Consider the following 22,579-nt stretch of genomic DNA (forward strand, 5'->3'; position numbering starts at 1 on the left):
ATAAAACTCAAAAATGGACTATTAGTATTAGCCACACAAAATTAACCTCAGATACACATTTTTACACATGAAAATAGCAGAAGAGAACGAAGAGAAAGGGACCATAGGAAATTGTGCAATAGAATGGGAGGAAGCACCAATCTTTAAATCATCTCTGCTGTCAAAGTCCTACTACATTAATTCCTATACATTGGCCAATTTCAATTTAGAATCATTTCTAACGGAGTGAATGAGGAAGTAGAAATAGAAGAGGGTTTGATGATCTTTGCTTTCAGTTGCTGAGAATGGCGATGAAAGCAGACAGTATTGGGTAATGGAAAGGGCAGAACTTTTTAATCCAAAAAATATAATAATACAGATATGCATAGGATTATGTGTAAACACACCTTCAACTATGAATAGAACTTTTCCACTTGGGAAAGGAAATCAAAGACACTGGAAGACTGTGTAACAAACACAGAGGTGTGCTTGAGAATCCTGTATTTCCAAAATAAAGCAGTTTTAAAAAAATATATGGAACACTGACTCTCTCTTTAGGGACTGGGTAAAGTAAGATGATGATGAAAGAGAAGTAGGAAATGGATGAAGACTTTTTATGCTGTGCTAGGAATGTGAATGTCTAACCACTGGAGAAAAAAAAAAGAGAGGATTTTAGTTAGGGGATCCACATTTTTAGATACGAATCTCATGAAATTTAACCTAGGAGCAGAGTGAAAAAGCAACTAAAAAGTAGAGTATAGAGCAAAACACTAAAAAATGGGGAAAGGGGCAGGGAAAGAGTGATTGAGAGCAAGGTGGCAGATTAGAATCCACTAGATATGATGTCTGCCTTGAATGGGCTTGAAAAGGAAGAGTGTTGACTCTTGGACCCCATGGGTTCAATGATCAAGTCAAGATATTATGATCTCATGAGCATAATGCTATTCACAACTTTAAACAATTTCCATATTGTTTGTTGAGAAGAAAGTGTATGTATGAAACATGTATTGATGTTATCTTGACTGTTGGAGATGAGTAGCTACATAATTTCAATCAGAACAAATGTTAAAAAAAAAAATTGTACCAAAAAGATGACAAACAGCTCTCTTCCATCAAGATGAGCAAGTTGTAGAATTCTGATATGTATCCCATTGATTGAGTGATGAAAATCTTTAGAGGAAAATGAATGATGACCTCCAGTTAGAACTGTAATAGCACCCATGTCCATCTTGTTTCTGGATCTCATCCACTTAGTCACTCAACACATATGCGTGGAGTGATTCTTATTACAAAAGCTAGTTGCTATAAAAATACACAAATAAGTTGGGCACTGTTTAATATATAAATTACATAAAATAAAGATTTTAGCATTTCAATTTTCTTAAGATATGAAATATTCCAGCCCTAACCGGTTTGGCTCAGTGGATAGAGTATCGGCCTGTGGACTGAAGGGTCCCAGGTTCAATTCTGATCAAGGGCATGTACCTTGGTTGTGGGCACATCCGCAGTAGGGGGTGTGCAGGAGGCAACTGATCGATGTTTCTCTCTCATCGATGTTTCTAATTCTCTATCCCTCTCCCTTTCTCTCTCTGTAAAAAATCAATAAAATATATTTAAAAAAAGATATGAGATATTCCATAAGCCAATCTATCAATTAATTTTCTAAACACTAACATCTAAGCTGTAGATTTTCCTTCAGAAACAAGTGGGAGTCAGAAATTCTTTAATTAACATATAAAACCATCCTCACAAATTATCATATAAAATGGAAAAGGGACAATATGATTTGGTTTAAGATGGATGTAGAGTCTGCTGACATAAAGCTATATAGTTGTATATGAAGGCTTGGATTGATTATTGTAAGATGGACTGGTGAGGAGAGCAAAAGAGAGCGTCAGTAAGATAAAACTTGCTGGATATCCATGAATTCATTAGAATTTCAAGAGACATGGGTTTAAGGACAGGGAATCAAGTCATGGGGCCAGATAGAGTGTGCTGCATTCCGTAAATTAACTTGTTGAACCGTCACCACCTCCATGAGTTAGACCTTTATCAAGTGTGGCATAGAGAAGTTGAACATTAAAAGAGCAGAAAATGAAAAAAGATGGTGATTTCTTAGCACTGAATGAAACTTCTGTTCAACAGCACTTCTCTTCATGGACAGCAAACAAAGCAACACACAACCTTTCATCTTTAATAATAGTACATCTGTCTGGATTGCTTTCTACCAGGGTCTTGGCATTTAGATTCATGCTTATGTATTTATCAAATAAACACTGTAACTGTAGGTTAACCCACATAATCTCCAGTCCTGCACTATTAAGAAAATTATAGGTTTGTCAGTAGGTTTTAAAAGGATTCTTTTTTCTATGTGTGCTTATGCACTGAGGAGATATACTTAACAAATCTAAAAAACTATTGCAGATTTCAAGATTCTTGTCATTTTTTTGTCTCTCTACAGGCATTAGTACAGCTTCCTACACATAAAAGCAACATGGTAAATGTGCATTGCATTAAATTACATATTCATTAGTAGAAAATAAGAACATAAACAATAACAGTTGTAAGTGATAAATGCTGAAATAAATATAGATGTATGTCCATTCCATATGTATAGGTGCATAAAGGTGAATATGGACTACTGGGCCCCTAAGGACTCCCTATAATGTTAAACAGAGAGGCTAGAGAAATATGTTTAGGCATCTGGAAAGAGAACAGAAGTAGGGAAGGAAAAGGGGGTCATGACCTCATAGAAACCACTGAAAATCGAGGCCACTCAGATACATTTGTAGTGACAATGCTTCTTAGATTTTCTATTACAGTAAAATACCCTGTGCCTTTGATTCACCAGCCTTTTCAATACCATGAAATTAGATTTGGGTTTTAGATAATATGGACACAAAGAGGTATTCAGAGGACCATTTCTTCTGAGGTCCAATAATGAATATCTAACAGAAAGGAGTCTGCTAATTGCCAGTGGTCACTTTCTTCAAGGTCCATCATCCTTCCAGCTACTCAGGCATTTGCTGTGGCCTGTCTCCAACTCATGTATTTATCACAGGATTTCCTGGTTGTAAATCCATCTGTGTATGTGACTTAAGAGGCTCATTCTGTTGAGAACTTGATGCACTGCACAGAACAGCAATCAAGTTGTGATACCAAAATCATATAATCATCTCTTAGTCTCATTTAAATAATTGTCACTTTATTTATTATTCCTCACTAATTGCCCATTTAGGAAAAAATAATCAATTATCATTATCTTCTTTTGTAGATTCAGAAATCCACTTGTCACTGAAAACAGGATTTAACCTTATAGAAAAACAATGCCTCTAAATTATAGGCAATCTAACAAACAGTTACAAAACACTTCACACTTAAGCCATCCTGACACATATAGGTTTCCAAGTATAAATATTTTAGTCATGATCATGCAGCTTAAGACAATAGATCATTTCTTAAATGAAAATTTTAAAAAGTCTTCAGTTTAGTTTTGTAAGTCATATTCCACTAAACTGAGAATTTTCATCTGAAAACTGAGCAGTTTGATTAAAGTAAATTAATATTTAGCATAATCAGCTTATAAAAACTAATAACTTGATACTCATTTTCATTCTTTTCTTCATCAACCAAAAAGTTACAAAGTAAATTCTATGGGCCCTGGCTAAATTATTTTATCTGCTTTAGTAATGAATGTCTATTAAAAAACTTTATGGATGCTAAACTATATATGTTATATAGTGATAATATTAAATGTTAAAAATACTACTAATAGCCCTAACTGATGTTACTCAGTGGTTAGAGTTGTGGGTTTCATTCCCAGTCCAGGGAACGTACCTGGGTTGAAGATTGGATTCCCAACACAGTCCAGGGCGTGTGTGGGAGGCAACCAATCAATGTGTCTCTCTCACATCGAAGTTTCTCTCTCTCTCTCCCTCTCTCACACTCTTTCTAAAAATCAGTTAAAAAAATATATATATATCCTCAGGTGAGGATTAACAAAAAAAGTAAAAAGTACTACTTCTACTAATAACTATGATTATGGTTATGATTTATTAAACACTAAGTACAAGTGTTCATGCTCTACCCATCACTATGTTGACATGTTCATATAAATTATGCCATTCATTATCTCCTGTTTATCTAGAAAGAAACAGAAACTTAGGAACTTAAGCAATATATTGGTAAATGAGTTAGGGTTTGAACCCAGGCCTACCTAACTCCTTAGCCAGTGCCTTTACTCTACCATCCTGCCTCTACAAAAGACCTGATTATTCCTTTTTAACAAGAGAAACTGAGTCTTGTGCTAGTCCTTACATTCCTTTCCTGAACTAAAAATCACCCACAGCCAAGCACAAATCTGATGCCAGGACCAGCCAGCCGGCTTCTCTGACTCTAGTTACAGAGAATCTGTAGCTCTTGTCTACCTGTCTCCCAAACTGCTACACTCTTCCAGGGCCGGTGGGTGTGCGAGAGGGAATACGTGTCTCTACATCCCTCTGCAGAAGGGCTCATCCTTCAAGCAAGGATGCCTAGAGAAACCATATTTCCCACTGAATATAAAGGACAATCCCTTTTCCCAAAGCAAATATGACTGAAACAGAAGATGAGGTTAAATTTTTCCCTTTTTTGTTCCATTTTTATGCCTTAAATATTTCCCTCAATCTGTCACACATGTAGTTCAAGTAGGGATTGAAAAAAGAAAGGTGAAATGAAGAGGCAAAAGAAAAAGTTAACATAAAAAAAGAGCTCATAAGAACTTCCCCAGAGAGACCCAAGACCCTTGGGGACCTTCTGGCTATTTGTGACAAAGGAGAAAGGTCTGGGCATAAAAAAACCATTTGAGGCCAAAGCATTATAGTTAGGAATAAACAGTAGGCCAAGTGAAAATACTAAGTATTTTATTTTCTGTATTATTTGGCTTATTAAAATGAAGTGAAAAATTGCTTCTACTTATTAAAATACTAAATAAAATCAATACAGTCTATATTAAATAATGAATTATAATCACATTCATTATAATAATCATGTGTGCTAGGCACTTCATATGATGCATTTCACTTAATCCAAAAGCAGCCTGAAGACATAGGCTCTACTGCAATGTTTGCTTGCTGGTATATTTGGAGAAACTGAGCCTTAGAAGAAGTTAAGTAATGTGCTCAAGGACATACAGGCAGTAATGACAAACCAGTTTGATTCCACAGACTCAATACTATCCTTGCATCTAGTAGTCGTAACAAGTAATGTTACTGTCATTTCGTTCATTCCTACTGAGCCTCTGATATAATTCAAGACTGTCATAGCAATATGCTGGCTGGGTTTTTAATAAGGAAAATAGCATAACTCTCAGGAATACAATGCTACATCAATATCAAATTCATGAACCATTATCTGTTAGGGGCCTCTGTGCCTAATATCATACAGCCACAATATAGTCTCACAGAAAGCATGGATTAATTTAATTCTAGAGTCAATTCCATGTTGAAATACCAAATAGTTGAGTTTTCTGAGCATGAGAACTACTTCCTGCAGGCCAAGCATCCAGGAAGGAAAACTGATGGGAGTGATATAAGTGTAACCAAATGTTTCAGCAATGAAAAGAAATGTTTCCTCCATATTACATAAACAACTGATTAACAACAAAGGGCATGTATGTTGCAACATGGATGTACCTTAAGGAAGTTATGCTATGTAAAGCAGTCACTGAAGGGCAAAAACATCCTGATTCCACTTACAAGGGGTACCTAGTGTAGTCAAACTCATAGAAGCACACAGTAGACTGGTGGCTGCCAGGGGCTGGGGGGAGGGGAAATGGGAGTTGCTATATGGGTAGCTGGTATCAGTCATGCAAACCAAATACGTTCTAGAGATCTGCTGTGAAGCATTGTGGCTATAGCTAGTGATATTGTACTGTGAATGCAAATACTTAACAAGGTAGATCTCACATTAAGTGTTTTTACCACAATAAAAAATTGCTTTTATGAAGTGAGCATAACTTTGATATGACAAATAAATCCACAAGAAAGTAACTTATACACCAATCAATATCACTTAAATAGCCGAAACCGGTTTGGCTCAGTGGATAGAGCGTCGGCCTGCGGACTCAAGGGTCCCAGGTTCGATTCCGGTCAAGGGCATGTACCTTGGTTGCGGGCACATCCCCAGTGGGGGGTGTGCAAGAGGCAGCTGATCGATGTTTCTCTCTCATCGATGTTTCTAACTCTCTATCACTCTCTCTTCCTCTCTGTAAAAAAATCAATAAAATATAAAAAAAAAATCACTTAAATAATATGTATATAATTTGGTTTATGTCTGGTTGAGCAATTGTTAAGCTGACATAAACCAAATTACATATTTCACTATACCCAATAGTAACATTCAGTTCAATTTGGAATGAAAGAAGGACAAAACAATTACACATCCCTCCATACGATTAATGGCTGTGTCTTTGAGGAACTCATACAACTGACAGCTGCCCAGTTAACTACACTTCTTCTGGGTTTATTTTTTGTTTGCTTGTTTTAATCAGAATGCTGTCATGTGAGACTTAAGGAAAATTATAAAATCTTTAGATTCCTTTTTTTTTTTCAAAAATAAATAAAATACTTACATTATTAACAGAAGAGCATACTTGTTTCGGTCCGTAAAGTCTTTGGGAAAGGACAACTGTAAAGGAAGTTCTTTTAAAGAAAGAGCAAAATATTAAAGATGTAGAGTCATTTATATGTAAAACTATAAGATGCAGAGAAAGTTGTTTTTAAATAGTGTAGCATGCACAGAACTTTACCATAGTCATCGATAGGAACCATTTTAACTTCTGACTTCACTATCTTCTTCAGGATAGCTTCCTTTAGCATGGAATTGCTTTCCAATATAAAATATTCTACAAATCAAAAAGGGAGTGCAAATTACTAACTGCTGTGTGTTGATCAAGAATCAGTGCAACACAACAAATAATTATCCAGCTGTTACACTTGGCAGCACTGAGCTAAGCAGTGATGAAATGCTCATAATTTCTCTCCTGGATAACTACACCAGTTTTCTCACTGAATTCCGGTGACATTTTCTCCAGTTGCCCCTATACTTAGAATTAGCATTTGCATTTTCAAAATGCAAATCTGATCATGTTCCTACTCTCCTTATTATGTTTAAAAGAATACAAAATTATCAAGCACCCAATGAGATGAAATTAAGAAAGCCAGGATTCCAATTCAAAATTCCTAAGCATGCAAAATATCAGAAAAATACCACACATGATGAGTTCCAAATTTAATCAGTAGAAATAACCTAAGAATGACACAAATGATATGATGGATAAATAATTATATTTAAACAGATATTATAATTATATTTTATGTGTTTAATAAGATAGAAAAAACATGAAGTCTTTAAGGAAAAATATGAAAGAAATTTAAGGAGAAGGATACAAGTTAAAATTTTTTAAAATGTTAAAAATCTGAGACACATGAAAACTATGAGATCTAATGAAACAAAACTGGGTGAGATTAATAGCATATTAGATACTGCAGAAAATTAATGAATCTGACAATGTAGCAAGAGAGCATCTATAGATATAAAAGGCTAATATGCTAAGTATCCAACTGTCCAGGTAATGATGTCATGTAGCAACGCCTAGCTTCCTCTCCCTAGTGACTAGCCTCCTTGGAATTTCTTCAGCCCAGGAACATGGCTTGCTTTATAGCCAGGTGGAAACATTTACACTTTAACCAAATGTCTGTGAAGCATTTTCCCTAGCTTCATCTCATTTGATCCTCACAGAAGTCCTGGAGTAGGTAGATAGGAGACTCAGTGGAATCCTATTTTCTTTTCATTAGCTGGAAAAACGGAGATTTAGAAAGCTTAGAAACTTGACCTGACTGAAAAGAAGTAAGAAATGGTGGACCTTGAAAATGATTTCAGGTTTTCTCATTGAGCAGAATATAGTCAAACACTGCTGCAGTTAAATATTTTACCCTTTGTTCTCCCTGTGTGATCTACAATAATAATCTGCTTCATGTTGATAGTTACTGCTGTGTTGCTGACAATTACCTGAAAGAGAAGTTGGGGTGCTTCACTGGGCTGGAAAAAGTTTAGCTACATCAGAAAGCAGGTCTAATTAAGCAAGTTTGTTCTATATCTATAAAAAACTAAGTTGGCTTGCACATGGGTGACACATATAAAGCTCTCACTGGCATTAATTGCACCGGTGTGTTTCCATCTGTCATTGTCGATGGTGAATGTGGTTGACACTTTTATTATAGAGAAAGGGCCAATGACAATATTAAAATATTTCTTCTAATTAATTTCCTTTCAATGTGCATAAATTTGTGCACCAGGCCACTAGTATGAAAAAAAGAGAGGAACAATCATCAAACACGGAGGAGTATGAGTAACTAGCTAGATTTCTCATTGATATATTAAATCTATAAATTTATTGGGGATATTTTATCTATTAAAAATGGGCCTTCTAGACCATAAATATGTATGTGTATGTATATATACCCACTTGAGTCTTTAATTTCTTTCAAAAATGCTTGTTTTTATTTTAGGGGACTTACACTTTTTTTTGTTATATTTATTATTGAATATTATATGATTTCTGATGTTATTTTAAATAGTATTTTGAATTACTTTTTAATTTTGCATTGCATCATAGTTTATAAAATACCTGGTTTTGTATATTGATCTACACCTGTAACCATGATACATAGATTCATTATTTCTAATAGTTGGGTGAGTGGGTGTAGATTTTACATTTTTGTTTTTATTTTCTGTTTTATTTACAAGTAAGTCTTGTACAAATAAAGACAGTTTTTCTACCTATTTATATATTGTTTTCTTTATTTCACTGGCTAAGTCCTCTAATACAATGTTGCATAAAGGGGATGAGAGCAGGTATTCCTTCCTTTTTCCCAATCTTACGGGAAAAGCATTCCATATTTCAACATTAAGTATGTCAGTTGTACTGTTTTTGTGGATACCATTACCAAGTTAAGAAGTTTATTTTTTTGAGTTATTAATGTTTATTATTATGAATATTATTTTTTTCAAATTAATCAATTGCTTTCTTCTAAATTCTTTGCTTTTACAATATATCATAGTGGATTATATTAATGATTGTTGAATGTTGAAACTACCATGGATTCCCCACATAATCATAATATGTTATCCTTTTATAAATGGCTTGATTTTATTTGCTAGTATTTAGTTAAGAAGTTTTGTATCTATATTCATGAATAAAATTAATTTTTTTATATTTGTAATATCTTTGTTGGATTTGGGATCTGGTTGATGCTGGCATTATATTTTCTAAGAGTTTATGTAGGCTTAGTATCAATATATTAAATATTTCACAGCATGTATCAGCAAAACTAACTCAAATGGGAGTTTTCTTTGTGGGAAGAATGTTAGCTGTGAATTAAAATTTTTAATAGATAACAGGTTATTAAACATTTTATTTCTTCTTGTTTGCTTGTTTAACAACTTATGTCTTTAAAGAAATTTACTTGTTTCATATAAGATGTCAAATTTACTGCCATAAAATTACATGTAATATTCCATTACTATCATTCTAATGTCTTTAAAATCTGTTAACTATTCCATTAATAAAAATGATAATGATAGTGTACTTTTTATATGAATCTATCTAGAATTTTATTGACCTTTTAAAAGAAAAATATTTTGGTTTTTACATATATTTCTCTACTGTTTGTCTATTTTCTATATAATTTATTTCCATTCTTATCTGTATTATTTCCTTCCCACACCTTACTTTGTGTTAATTTGCTCTCTCTTTTTTTTTTTTTTTTTCTAATTTCTTAAGGTGGAGGCTCAGATGATTGATTTCAAAGTTTTTGTTTCTTATAAACTAACAGTTTAGAGGCATGCATTTCTTTCTAATCACAATGTTAGGTATCCCCAAATTTGAATTATCTGTGTTTTTATTTTCATTTTGCTCAAAATATTTTTAAATTATTTTTCTCAGTTCTGCTTTAATCATGCTGTTTTTGTCCTCTGCGACTAGTGTATTCCCCTTAGTATAACGCCCTTAGGGAACACACATTATTGCCTACAAGCCCTATCCATGCTCTCTATCAATTATTTAGAAATGTATTGTCAGATTCTTGATTCTTTATTTTGGATTCACTTTTATTGTTCTAGTTTGAGGTTTTTTGTTGTGTGTGTGTGTGTGTGTGTGTGTGTGTGTGTGTTTTCCATCTGCATTTTAAACATTTTGTTCTACTGTCTTATGTTTACTTTCTTCTAAAGAAAACTCCACAGTCATTCTTGGCTTTGCTATTATGTATGTAATGTGTGGATATAATGTGTTTTTAATTTTGATGATTTAAATTTTTCTTTTTGTCTTTTTTTTTCTCTTCATCACTGTTTTTCTATTGGGATTTATCCTGCTTAAGGTTTATTGAGCATTTTATACTTTTCATTAAATTTGGATTTGGCCACAGTTTCATCAGATATTTTTTTATGCTTCCCCTTTCTGACTCCAATTTAAAATATAAATTAACTTAGGCTCTGTTCATTTCTTTCATTTGTTTTTTTTTTTTCCTCTGTGACTGAAAGCTTCCTCTGATAATGTCTCAAATTCATTGATCTTTTCTTCTGCATGGTTTAATTTTATTTTAGTACTTTGCAGTGAAGTGTTTTTCAGATACGTTAACTTTAGAATGTTCCTTTAAATCATATATTCTATTGAAAGGAGGTGGAAAAAGCACAGGGCTACAGAGTAGCAAAGGGTACATTTCCATAAGATAAGGGAGCTGAGAGGGCAGAAAGGTGTACATCTACAGAATAAAGGGAAGGAAGCCCTCATTCAGAGAGGGAGGAAGAAAGCCCAGAGGGAATAGGAGAACAATAAGGGAGAAGAAGGAAGGAACCTCACCTACTTCACATGAGGTTTGTGCTCTAGAGTTGCTATAGTAACCGATCTAAGGGGGATATGACCAATCAGAGGGGATATCAAGGCACAAAGAACTGCAGCCTTTATAAACTATGGAAAAAATGGACTCAGTGGGACTCTTTCCCCTCCCCATGTGGGGGTCTGTGCTTGTTTCTCAATAAATGTCCACCTTTTGCTATACCACCTTTCGTCCATGGTTTCATTCTTTGACTCCACCTGACAAGCGCCCAAGAACCATCCTGCCCAGAGGAACACCAGGTGTTCCAGTCCAACTTTCCCATATCACTATTTTTCTCACTATGCTAACTCTTCTTGATATTTTTAAACATATTTATAATAGCAGATTGACTGTATTTGTCACTGGTTCCATTATCTCTGACATTCCTGAATCTGTTTCTATTCACTGGTCAGTTTTCCTAGTTGTGAGTCATATTTTCTGGTTTCATCACATAGCCAGGAATGTTTGATTAGATTCTGACCGTTCTGATGTTAGCATTGAGTTATGTATTTGGCTCTGTTCTTTGAAAAATCATTGGGCTTTGTTCTTTCTGGCAGATGTTTTAGGCTCTTTGCAGGTCAGGTTTATTATTCCAAATATCTTATTCAGTGTAGGTTTAAGTGACCTTTGCTATGTGGATGGTTTGATTCTATTGCTAAAGCCAGCTTCTTCTGGGATCTCTCTGAAACGTTACAGTATCCTGCCTGGTTGGGAGTAGAACATACTCCAGCACTGTGTGAGCTCCGAACTTCCAAGGTTCAGAGAGCGTCTTCCTCTGCATGCTTTCAGCATTCTCAGCAGCAGGCTCCAGAGAATCCTTGCAGCCCTGCACATACAGCGAAGGCCCTTTCTCCCTGGCTCTTCTTCCTCGCTGGTGTGTTCTCACCTTCCCAATTACTAAAAGCTTCAACCTTCCTGAACTTCAATTTCTATCTCCATTCTACTCTCCAATAACATACTGATAACGTCTCATGGTTTTTCTTTACTATCTAATATAAATAGAAAAAATAAACCTAATTACATGTAAACTAATTGCATGAGTATAGGAGCAGTTGAGAAATTTTCACTTCTAAATCAAAGGCCATTATTTATTCATAAAAATTAATTTGTGATCACAGGAAAATAAATTATATTTAGGAAAAATATACAGAAACTTTAAAAGCCATTTTCAAAATATTAAGAGCAGAGAGCATTTTTTATGACAAATTCAGAAAATATGCTTAATACACATTTTTTGTAAAACATTGTGAAGAGAAGGAAGTGCGGGATTGAGGAGAAAAGAGAAGACAATGAGAAAAGAAAACTGCGAAGGAGAAAGAAAGGACATATGAAAAAGTAGAAGCATGAAGTGAGAAGAAAGAGATGGAATAGGAAGAAAGGAAAAACAAAGGAGAGACAAAAATGAGTGTAAAAGAAAAGAATCATATATGCAAAATAAAGAAAGAAGATAAACTATTTAAACAGGAAAGAGGACAATAGTAATGTGAAGCAAAAGGACTTTTGAAATATTAACCTTTTGCACTCGGATGTCGAGTGTGACTTGACACGGTTAGCATTGGTAGCAGCTCGTATGTCGAATTGTATTGAATGTATCAATAATTTGAAATATAAAAAAATCCAAATAAATAAGTTTGTATGAAAAGAAACTCTAGTTTTTTATTCTACTGCCATGCTTTGTAAAATCTGGGGTATTTAAAAAATTAAATCCCGAGTAGAATAAAGGAATCGAGAAAAAAGCAAGCGAGTCCAAAGGGTTAAAGTAAAAATGTACACATTTATACCTTGTCTCAAGTCACTGAGCATTTTAATGAAGGGCTTCTTTTTTATCATAAAAGATATATCTACACTAATAAAAGAGAAACATGCAAATTGACCATCCCTCTGCTATGCCAACCAGCCAATCAGAGCGAGTATGCAAATTAACCCAACAAAGATGGTGGTTAATTTGCATACACAGGCACAGAGCAAAGACTGAAGACAGCAGAACAAAGACTGAAGACAGCAGAGCAAAGACTGAAGACAGCGTAGAAGGAAGCCAAGCGCTGTAGAAGAGAGTGAAGCTGCGGAGAAGGGAGCAAGGCAGTGGAGATGGGAGGGAAGCGAGGCGGAGGCGGAGACAGGAGGGAAGCCCCCCTCGGCGGGCTTCGCTCCCTTCTCTGCTTCGCTCTGGCTGCAGGAAGTCCTATTCTTGTAGGAATCTTCCTGCAATTGGGCCTCTAATATATATCCTACCTAATAAAAGGGTAATATGCAAAATGACCACACCTTTGCTACACCTAAGCCATGCCCACCAGCCACGCCCACCAGCCAATCAGGGCGAGTATGCAAATAAACCCAACCAAGATGGCTACAGCCACAGAGAGCAAGGTCTCCCAAGCAACGGAGGAAGCCAAGCTTTCCACCTGCCCTTGCTAGGCCTAAGCCTCCACTCAAGCTACAAAGTTTCAATTATAGAAGGTAAACAAATCTTAACAGAAATGGCGGCAGCCACGGAGCTGGAGAGAGCAGGCCAGTGTTGCCCCCGGCAATGGAGAAAGCAAAGCTTTCCGCAGACCCTGGCCAGGCCCAGGCCTCCACTTAAGGCTACAAAGTTTCAATTATAGAAGGTGAATTAAACCCAACAGAAATGGCTGCCAGCCACGGAGGGAGCAGGAGGCTTGGCTCTGCTCTAGGCTACAAGTTTCAATTGTAGAAGGTAACTAAATTCCAGATACCAGGGCTTCCTCTTGGGTCGCCAGGGGGCGTGGCTGGCCTGCAAACCACCACAGGCCCCTTGCTCAGGCCGCCCCACACCCTAAGGGAACCCCCATCCTGATCCGGGACACCCTTCAGGGCAAACCAGCTGGCCCCCACCCCTGCACCAGGCCTCTATCCTATCTAATAAAAGAGTAATATGCAGATTGACCATCACTCCAACACACAATATGGCTGCCCCATGTGGTCAAAGATCCTGCCCCCATGTGGACACAAGATGGTCACCACAAGATGGCCATCAGGGGAGGGCAGTTGGGAGGCACCAGGCCTGCAAGGGAGGGAAGTTGAAGGTGATCAACCCTGCAGGGGAGGGCAGTTAGGGGTGACCAGGCCGGCAGAGGAGGGAAGTTGGGGGCAAACAGGCTGGCAGGGGAGCAGTTAGGCATCAATCAGGCAGCGGAGTGGTTAGGGGGTGATCAGGCTGGCAGGCAGAAGCGGTTAGGGACAATCAGGAAGGCAGGCAGGCAAGCAGTTGGAAGCCAGCAGTCCTGGATTGTGAGAAGGATGTCCGACTGCCCTCGAGGAGTCCCAGATTAGAGAGGTTACAGGCTGGGCTGAGGGACACCCCCCCTCTCTGTGCATGGATTTCGTGCAATGGGCCTCTAGTATATATATATATATATATATATGAATTTTATTTAGCATTTGCAAATTTTTTCTTCCTGTGATCTTCTATTCATTTTCAAATAGTTTTGTTCAAGTAGCATAAACATTTGGACTCCTTAATCACTTAGAAATGTAACTTAAACATTCTTAAAGAGTCCTGGCAGGTTGGGCTCAGCGGATAGAGCGTCGGCCTATGGACTTAAGCATCCGGGTTTGATTTCGATCAGGGCACATGCTCAGGTTGCACATAGCAGTTAGACATTTATATAACTTATAAAAGTGTTTCCGCAATAATTCTGGTACCCCCATGACACCACGCATAGTTATTACAGCATAGGGAATATGCCCTATGCTCTACATTCTGTGACTCCTTTGTAACTACCAATTTTTTTCTTTCTCCTTTCATCATTTTCACCCAGCCCCCCAAGTCCCCTCCCAACATGGTTTTTATCCTCATGGGAAACTAATGGCAACTTTATTAGAATAATTTTATAAAATTTTAATAAAAGACTATTTACAAATATGTGGACAATGGGCAAAGGATCACAAGAAATAGTGCAATAACCCAGGGCTTGTATGACAGTGGCTAGGTCTACAGATAAGGGGAGAGAGCAGTTATTTGAAGATGTTTGTATGAAAGTTCCACAGTGACCTCTAACCACAAGTTGTAGCAACCTGGAAGACTCCACAGGGATAAGGCTGGAGAATCACTACACCAGAATCATTTGCTCATACCATATGATCTCACTAATATGTGGAATCTAATAAACAAAATAAACTGACAAACAAAATGGAAGCATGGATTCACGGAACAGACTGACCAATGCCCAAGGGGAGGTGCGTGAGAGTGGCTGGATAAAGAAAGCGAAGGGATTAGCTAAACAACATCTATGCATACCTCATGGAAAATAACAATATTTTGGTGAAGGCCAAGGGATGGGGAGGTGGGGGTGGGTGGAGTGAGCAAAGAGGGGTGAAAGGAGGACACCTGTAATATGTCAACATGAAATAATTCAATGATTTTTTAAATCACTTTCTCCTTTTTTCAATCACCTACATGATTCACTTCACTTTAGCTGAGTTCAATTGGCATCCAAATTACAATAGAACCTAAGTCATCCATACACTCTATTTCTGGGATAGAGACCAGGGGAGAGTACAGCAGAATTAAGAGTGGTCTGGAAGGAAAAATGGAAGATATTCAGCACACTAATGCATATTCCATTAAGGTTTATTTTAAATTTTCTCTCTTGTTATTTATATATGCTTTTCCATGATCATCAATAGCCCTGTTATAATTTTATCTAGAGTTATTTTCTCAGTATAAACTATTAAAAAGAAAAAACTGAATAGATATAAAATATTTAAGGCTTATAATTTTTATAATTTATTAAAAATATTTGCTATAATTTATATTTCTAACAGGAAGTTAAGAGACTCTTCACTATATCATAATTAGCAATGCAAATTTTGGTGTTATAATTTGTTAGAAAAAATTACACAGCAGCATTTTACTTTGCATTTCTTTGGTAACTAGTGGGCTTAAAGGTTTTCTATGTTTATTAAAAAATTTCATTTTTTTTATTTCAATTTTCTTTTCATGCCATGTTCTACTTCATGTGGCCCAAAGATGAGTTATTAATGCCTCAGTAGGGTAACAGAGACTAACCGGAAGATTTATTTTCTTACAGTTAATGTACATTTCATCTTAACAATTGTCTTTTGAAGGGAAATTTAATCACCAGAACATGTTCACAGCCCCTTTTTATTTTTCTTGACTAGTATAAAAGGTCTTACTCTGTTCTCTAAAATTGACATTTGTAATCCCACATTGTATTTTTTATGCCCGCATCTTCTTTAAATCTAGGCATTTCAATAAAACTTCTACTTAATATATTCGTGCACGGAGGGGGGTTGTCCCTCAGCCCAGCCTGTACCCTCTCTAATATGGGACCCCTTGAGGGATGTCCGACTGCCCATTTAGGCCCGATTCCACCGGTGGGATCGGGCCTAAACGGGCAGTCGGACATCCCTCTCACAATCCAGGACTGCTGGCTCTCAACTGCTTGCCTGCCTGCCTTCCTGATTGCCCCTAACTGCTTCTGCCTGCCAGCCTGTCACCCCCTAACCACTCTGCTACCAGCCTGTTTGCCCCTAACTTCCCTCCTCTGCCGGCCTGGTCACCCCTAACTGCCCTCTCCTACAGGGTTGATCTCCTCCAACTGCCCTCCCTTGCAGGCCTGGTCCTTCTCAACTGCCCTCCCTTGCAGGCCGGGTGCCTCCCAACTGCCCTCTCCTGCTGGCCATCTTATGGTGGCCATCTTGTGTCCACATGGGGGCAGGATCTTTGACCACATGGGGGCAGCTATATTGTGTGTTGCAGTGATGATCAATCTGCACATTACTCTTTTATTAGATAGGATAGAGGCCTGGTTCAGGGGTGAGGGCCAGTTGGTTTGCCCTGAAGGGTATCCCGGATCAGGTGGGGTTCCCTTGGGGCATGGGGCGGCCTGAGCGGAGGCCTGTGGTGGTTTGCAGGCCGGCCACGCCCCGTGGCAACCCAAGCAGAGGCCCTGGTATCTGGAATTTATTTTCCTTCTACAATTGAAACTTTGTAGCCTGGAGCAGAGCCAAGCCTGGGGCTCCCTCCGAGGCTGGCAGCCATTTCTGTTGGGGTTATAATTGAAACTTTGTTGCCTTAAGCAGGTGGACATGGCCAGGGTGTGGGGAAAGCTTTGCTTCCCCTGTTGCCGCCGGCAACCCTGGACTGCTCTCTCAAGCTCCATTCTGCCACCATTTGTTTGAATTTGCTTATCTTCTGTAATTGAAACTTTGTAGCTTGAGTGGAGGCTTAGGCCTGCAATGGCTTGCAGAAAGCTTGGCTTCCTCTATTACCTAGGAAATCTTGCTCTCTGTGGCTGTAGCCATCTTGGTTTGGGTTAATTTGCATGCTCGCTCTGATTGGATGGTGGGCATGGCTTGTGGGCGTGGCTTGTGGGTGTGTCAGAGGCATGGTCAATTTGCATATTTGTCTATTATTAGATAGGATGTGAGGTGAGAGACAAAAACACAATCGAACAAGGTGTCATTATGTAGTAGTGATGACAAACCCTATTCTGGAGCCAGACTATCACACTGGATTCCTGGCTCTCTCACCTTCTAGTATGACTCTAGCCAAGTTATTTAACCTCTCTGACTCAATTTCCTCTTCTGTAAAATAGAATAATAAAATTAACTACTACAGGAGATGTTCTGAGGATTAAATAAAATGATAAGTAGAAGCCTAATTTGTTAGATTATAGTATCCTACAGTAAATTATTAGAGCATAAGATTATTGATTAAATAAAAATGTTAAACTGGAAGAAGGAAAATAAATATGGAAAAAAGAAAGAAGGATGTGTGGCAGGAAGCAATCTGGATATTCATTTTTAAGATTAGCTCAACCATGTATTTACCTGAGAACTCTACTCTAAGTTCTTAAACATATTGCCCTTGTCTTACCAGCAAGGTACATCCAGCCTCGGTCATATGGCTTGCTAAAGTACATGCTCACCCAATAAATGATAGACAGTTGGATAAATATATTAAACAATAAATGAATATATATAAAACTAGAAAGCCATGAATATATGGAACAAATAGAATAAAAATATAAAATGCTATGTTTTTCATAATTTCCCCAGAATTACAAAAAATGTGTTGCTCTAGAGCTGTGGTCGGCAAACTGCGGCTCACGAGCCACATGCAGCTCTTTGGCCCCTTGAGTGTGGCTCTTCCACAAAATACCATGACCTGGGCAAGTCTATTTTGAAGAAGTGGCATTAGAAGAAGTTTAAGTTTAAAAAATTTGGCTCTCAAAAGAAATTTCAATCATTGTACTGTTGATATTTGGCTCTGTTGACTAATAAGTTTGCCGACCACTACTCTAGATGAATAATTTATATGAGGCCCATAAAAATGAACCCAGAGTACCAAGGGGATAGTAGAATGAAATACTATCCCTAAAGGGGCCTCATCAGTCCCTCCTCATTTAATAGAGACATAGTATACACCCTATTTCAGGCATATCAGATCCAATTCTAGTTGTAACCTGGCTCAATCCACTTGCTTTACTGTTGCTTTTGCATATACAGGTCAAGTTGATGGTGCTACACAGCTTTCCCCATGCTGGGGACTCTTTTGAAGAAGGTTCAAAGACTATGACACTCAGAATGAGTAATATTATACCTAAGACCAGCACCAACCATGACTATTTGTATTGCTGTGTTCATGTACTTACTTTCTGAATTGTCCGTGCTATGTAGGCTGACCATTGGGACCCCTGGACCTGGATTTTAAAAATATATGTATAAACATTTTAAAGAAATTTAAGTAATAATTATGTAATGAAACAGAAGCAAGTCCACTAGATTTCATTCCTTTCTATGGATATTTTATTCAGAAAACACGAACATAGGGTGAAATGAACTATTTGCATAGATTAATTTTAAGATTCCCCCTTATCCAAAATGCCCCATACATCCATATTTCTATGGTTTTAAGCCCATATTATGTGCCTAGCTCTCTCTTTCTCTAGTCTCTTATAGATTAGTCACAGATATTCAGAAAGCTGGTTCATGACCCTGACCTCTCCATCATCTGCTCAAGCAAGATTAAATTCTATTTACCCACTCAGCCAAGAAAGAAAGAATCCATGCATATTAGAATTATTTCATCCACAAGATAAATAAAAATTAGAGCTGATTATATATTTATTTTTAAAATATGTTAACTGGAATCACTAATTATTTCAAATATACTAGTTAATTCAGGTGTAACCATAAAAAACTTCTCTTCTATGATTCGATAGAGATGAATCATAAATTAGGAAATTCTATCTAGAGGTCTAATGGTTTTTCCCTGGTGACATCAAACAAGTACTTTTCTTTTTTGATTACTTCATTTCAGACATCAAGAGCAAAGTTAATTTAAATGAGTAAGTGTTGGTTCATTCCTTGTGTTGTCTTAAAACAGGACAGCCTAGGTTACCAGCTGAACCAGTAGCACTCAATTGATAATGCTATAGGAGGACAAGTCTCCCATTTCATCTCTGGGAAATACAGTGTCCTATTAAAGGGACAATGATTTATATCAATATAGCATAGTGATATCATGCCTCTATAAAAGACTATACTAATTCTATCTATAGATAGAATAAGTAATTGGGGTAAGTGTAATTTGTCAGAATTGAAAGGGACCAGACCCAGAAAATTAAATTTCTGTATATACTAAATATTTTAACAACTTAGCCATTATTTTAATGACTATTGTTTTTCTAAATACAGCTAAGTTAGTTTATTATTGTGGCATGACTTTTTTAAATCATTCATGTTTAAATAGTCCTGATTGTGTGTATTTACTCTCCAATCTTATTTCTAAATGAAGTTTATGAATATAATTTGCATCACAGAAAATCTATAATTTATAACTTAAAAAACATATATTAAGAATAAGTCATATAGCTAGAGAATAATAGTCATTAATGATAGTAATAGATGCTGACCACATAAAATCAATAAAATAAACTTTATCAGAAATCATCTGTTACCTTTACAGAGTAATAAGAAATGTTGATTCATGGGACTAAAACTGGCATCAAAATATGTACATTGTTCTTTCATAAAATTACATGAAATGCATTGACGATTCAATAATCCTTCAGTAGATGCACTGGGGGGAAAAAAACATGTTAGAAATGCTACCATTCCAGGTACTTTATTGTGTGACATCTGAATTTTAATGTTAACATTAGTAGAGGAGCTCCAGCATTACTTACATTGAGGTCGCTTATAAATTATGACTTGCCAGAAAAATGGAAAGTCAATTTCCATTCCTAATGTTAAGACATGGACATTTTTCTTCTCTGTAACAAAATTAAAACTATGTACACCTGTATGTATATATGTATGCTTATAAATAAAAAAACTGACTTCCACAGAACTCAATAAAACTTACTCTTAACTGCATTTCTCTATAGGTATTTCTTTGAAAAGTCTTAAAAGTAATTGCCCATAAAGACTAACATAAAGTCATTATCAATAAACATTAATTGAAAGAACTAATAAATGTCTTCACAAATCACAAACAAAAAATCAAGCTCATTATTTACTCAATTCAACACTCTCACCACTGGGATTTGATATTAGTGTGAAATATTTTCCCACTAAGTATTTGCACTGAATTTTTTGGTAAAGAAAGTTATTTTTATGTCATTTTATATATATGTAGTTAAAAATCATACATATTTTGCAACATCTGGGGGGGGGGTTAAGTAAAAAGAAAGTCAATCATCTTTTTATTTTACCAAAAGAGGTGCTTAAGGTCAGAGGGGTTGAGATATATCTCCAAGGTTAAATTTCATATCTAGAATCATTTATTTTTTAAATAGAGATGAATCATAAATTATCTATGCTAATAGGTAAAACACTGTTGATAATACATTTAATGAAATTTGATTTGACAAAATATTCAATTTTATTTTGAAACGAAACATGATTTGGGCTATGCAGTTGGAAATGAATCATGGTCATGCTGCTTTTGATGTGCAATATGCTGCAGGCATGGGGCTGGGGGCAAGGACAGGGTGTTGATGTGGGCATCAGAAGCACAGAAGCAATCAAGTAGAGTTCACAGAGTCACGTATCATAGCTGAAGCATCCTGAGCTCATCATAACGATCCTTTACTAGTAAAGGTGATTAATATACACTAGGCACTTAAACACAGTAGCCAGTTTCACCTTTATGATATATATATCATGACATTTGCCATTTTAACCATTTTTAAGTGTATATTTCAATGTCATTAATTACATTCACAATGTTGTGCAACCATCACCACAGAGAGATTAAGAATGTGTACTATTCATACTCAGGTATTTAGTGACATAACTAGAATTTAAAACCTTTACTCTCGACTCCATATAACTTGTTGGTATTTTCTCATAATATAGAGGTTTATGTTGGTATTTTATCATAATTTAGACTCTGAGATTATTGAAATAAGAAATGCAAATTGTAAGATCAAATTGTAACACTGAATATGGTAGCAGTGCTGATTCTGCAGAGGTGTCTAATCCCATAAATTGTCAGCCAATGGTTATTTTTATGGCCTGGACAAGACATTGATTGAGTTTTCTGGATTAAACACTAACATTATCTTACAGTCAAGCCAACTGGCATTTGATGAGCTGTTTAAGGGGAAATTTATTGGTACTACATTTTCTTTATAGCACAGCCTGTTATGCTAGCACCAGTCACAGAGAGATTGACTCTTCTGCCTCAGTCACTAAAGAGATAAGTCAAGCACACAAATCTAAGAAGTCATTGTGATTCAAATCACATTTTAGGCTAATAATGGGAAGAAGAATTGAGGGAATTCCATTGGTTCAACCTGGCCAAGTCTAATCTTCTGAAACTAATTTTTCCTTTAAGACTTCTATAAAATGGGAGAAATAAAATATTGGTCAAGTATTTCCACATCTTAAAGGATTGTTCATGACTGCCAATACCAATCATAGTATGTTTCAAGGAAGATAAGCTTCAGGTAACCAAAAAGAAAAAAAAAAAGTGACCAGTACTTTATTGAAGACATCTGAACCAAAGTTAGAATCAGTGTCTTTAAATAAACAGCTGTTCTTCCTTGAAAGTCATTAGGATTGAGACTATGACTTCTAGACTCTAAGAGAAAAGACAAAGGATATGAAAATGACATATTGGAAGGGGTGATAAAAAGGAAAGGCTTGCTTCAGATAAAAGCAATATATGCATACATGAGAGTATATGGGTGAAATAGAGGGAGTTAGAGCACTTTAAACATTTATTTTTACCCTCAAAGGAGAGTCTAGGCTACTTGGTAAGAGTCAGTGGTGACACTTCTTCAAACATGATGAATTTCCACTGAGAAAATGCCATGGCAGTTTTGACACTTTAAAACTGTGAAATGGAAATTAGAAAGTATATATAAAGTCTAGAATTAATAAGTTGCTTGCCAGACAAAAACAACAGTCATTCTTGTGAGGTCCTGCTGAAGGCTTTCTGAGTGAAGAGGCATTTCCATACTACATGGGTATGACCTTATGCCCCTTTTATGAATATAGCTTTCCATTTGGGAAAATTGGCAGATGGAAATATGCCCCATCCATGGCTTTATTTTGGTAAACAACAAGCAGTACTGGCTTAAATAACCTTAATGGATTGTACACACTATTTGGCGGGTGAGGGGGGGCAGGGAGGGAGGGGGAGAAACTTGCACTGGATCCAGTCTATAAGTGCTCACAATGCTTTCTTT

At 36.5% G+C, this 22,579-nt stretch overlaps 1 protein-coding gene across 1 annotated transcript in view; it reads right to left on the reverse strand.

Moving 5' to 3' along the window:
- The window catches only part of DPP10 (dipeptidyl peptidase like 10), a 666,829-nt gene that overhangs the window by 26,699 nt on the left and 617,551 nt on the right, over positions 1-22,579 (reverse strand). Inside the window, exons 16-19 of the mRNA XM_054723381.1 lie at positions 19,841-19,962; positions 18,533-18,580; positions 6,767-6,862; positions 6,590-6,659 (exon numbers count right to left, since the gene is read on the reverse strand). Of these exons, the coding sequence (XP_054579356.1) occupies positions 6,590-6,659; positions 6,767-6,862; positions 18,533-18,580; positions 19,841-19,962 (336 nt within the window). The remainder of the gene's footprint in view (positions 1-6,589; positions 6,660-6,766; positions 6,863-18,532; positions 18,581-19,840; positions 19,963-22,579) is intronic.

Source organism: Eptesicus fuscus, chromosome 11 (assembly GCF_027574615.1).
Source record: "Eptesicus fuscus isolate TK198812 chromosome 11, DD_ASM_mEF_20220401, whole genome shotgun sequence".
NCBI lineage: Eukaryota > Metazoa > Chordata > Mammalia > Chiroptera > Vespertilionidae > Eptesicus > Eptesicus fuscus.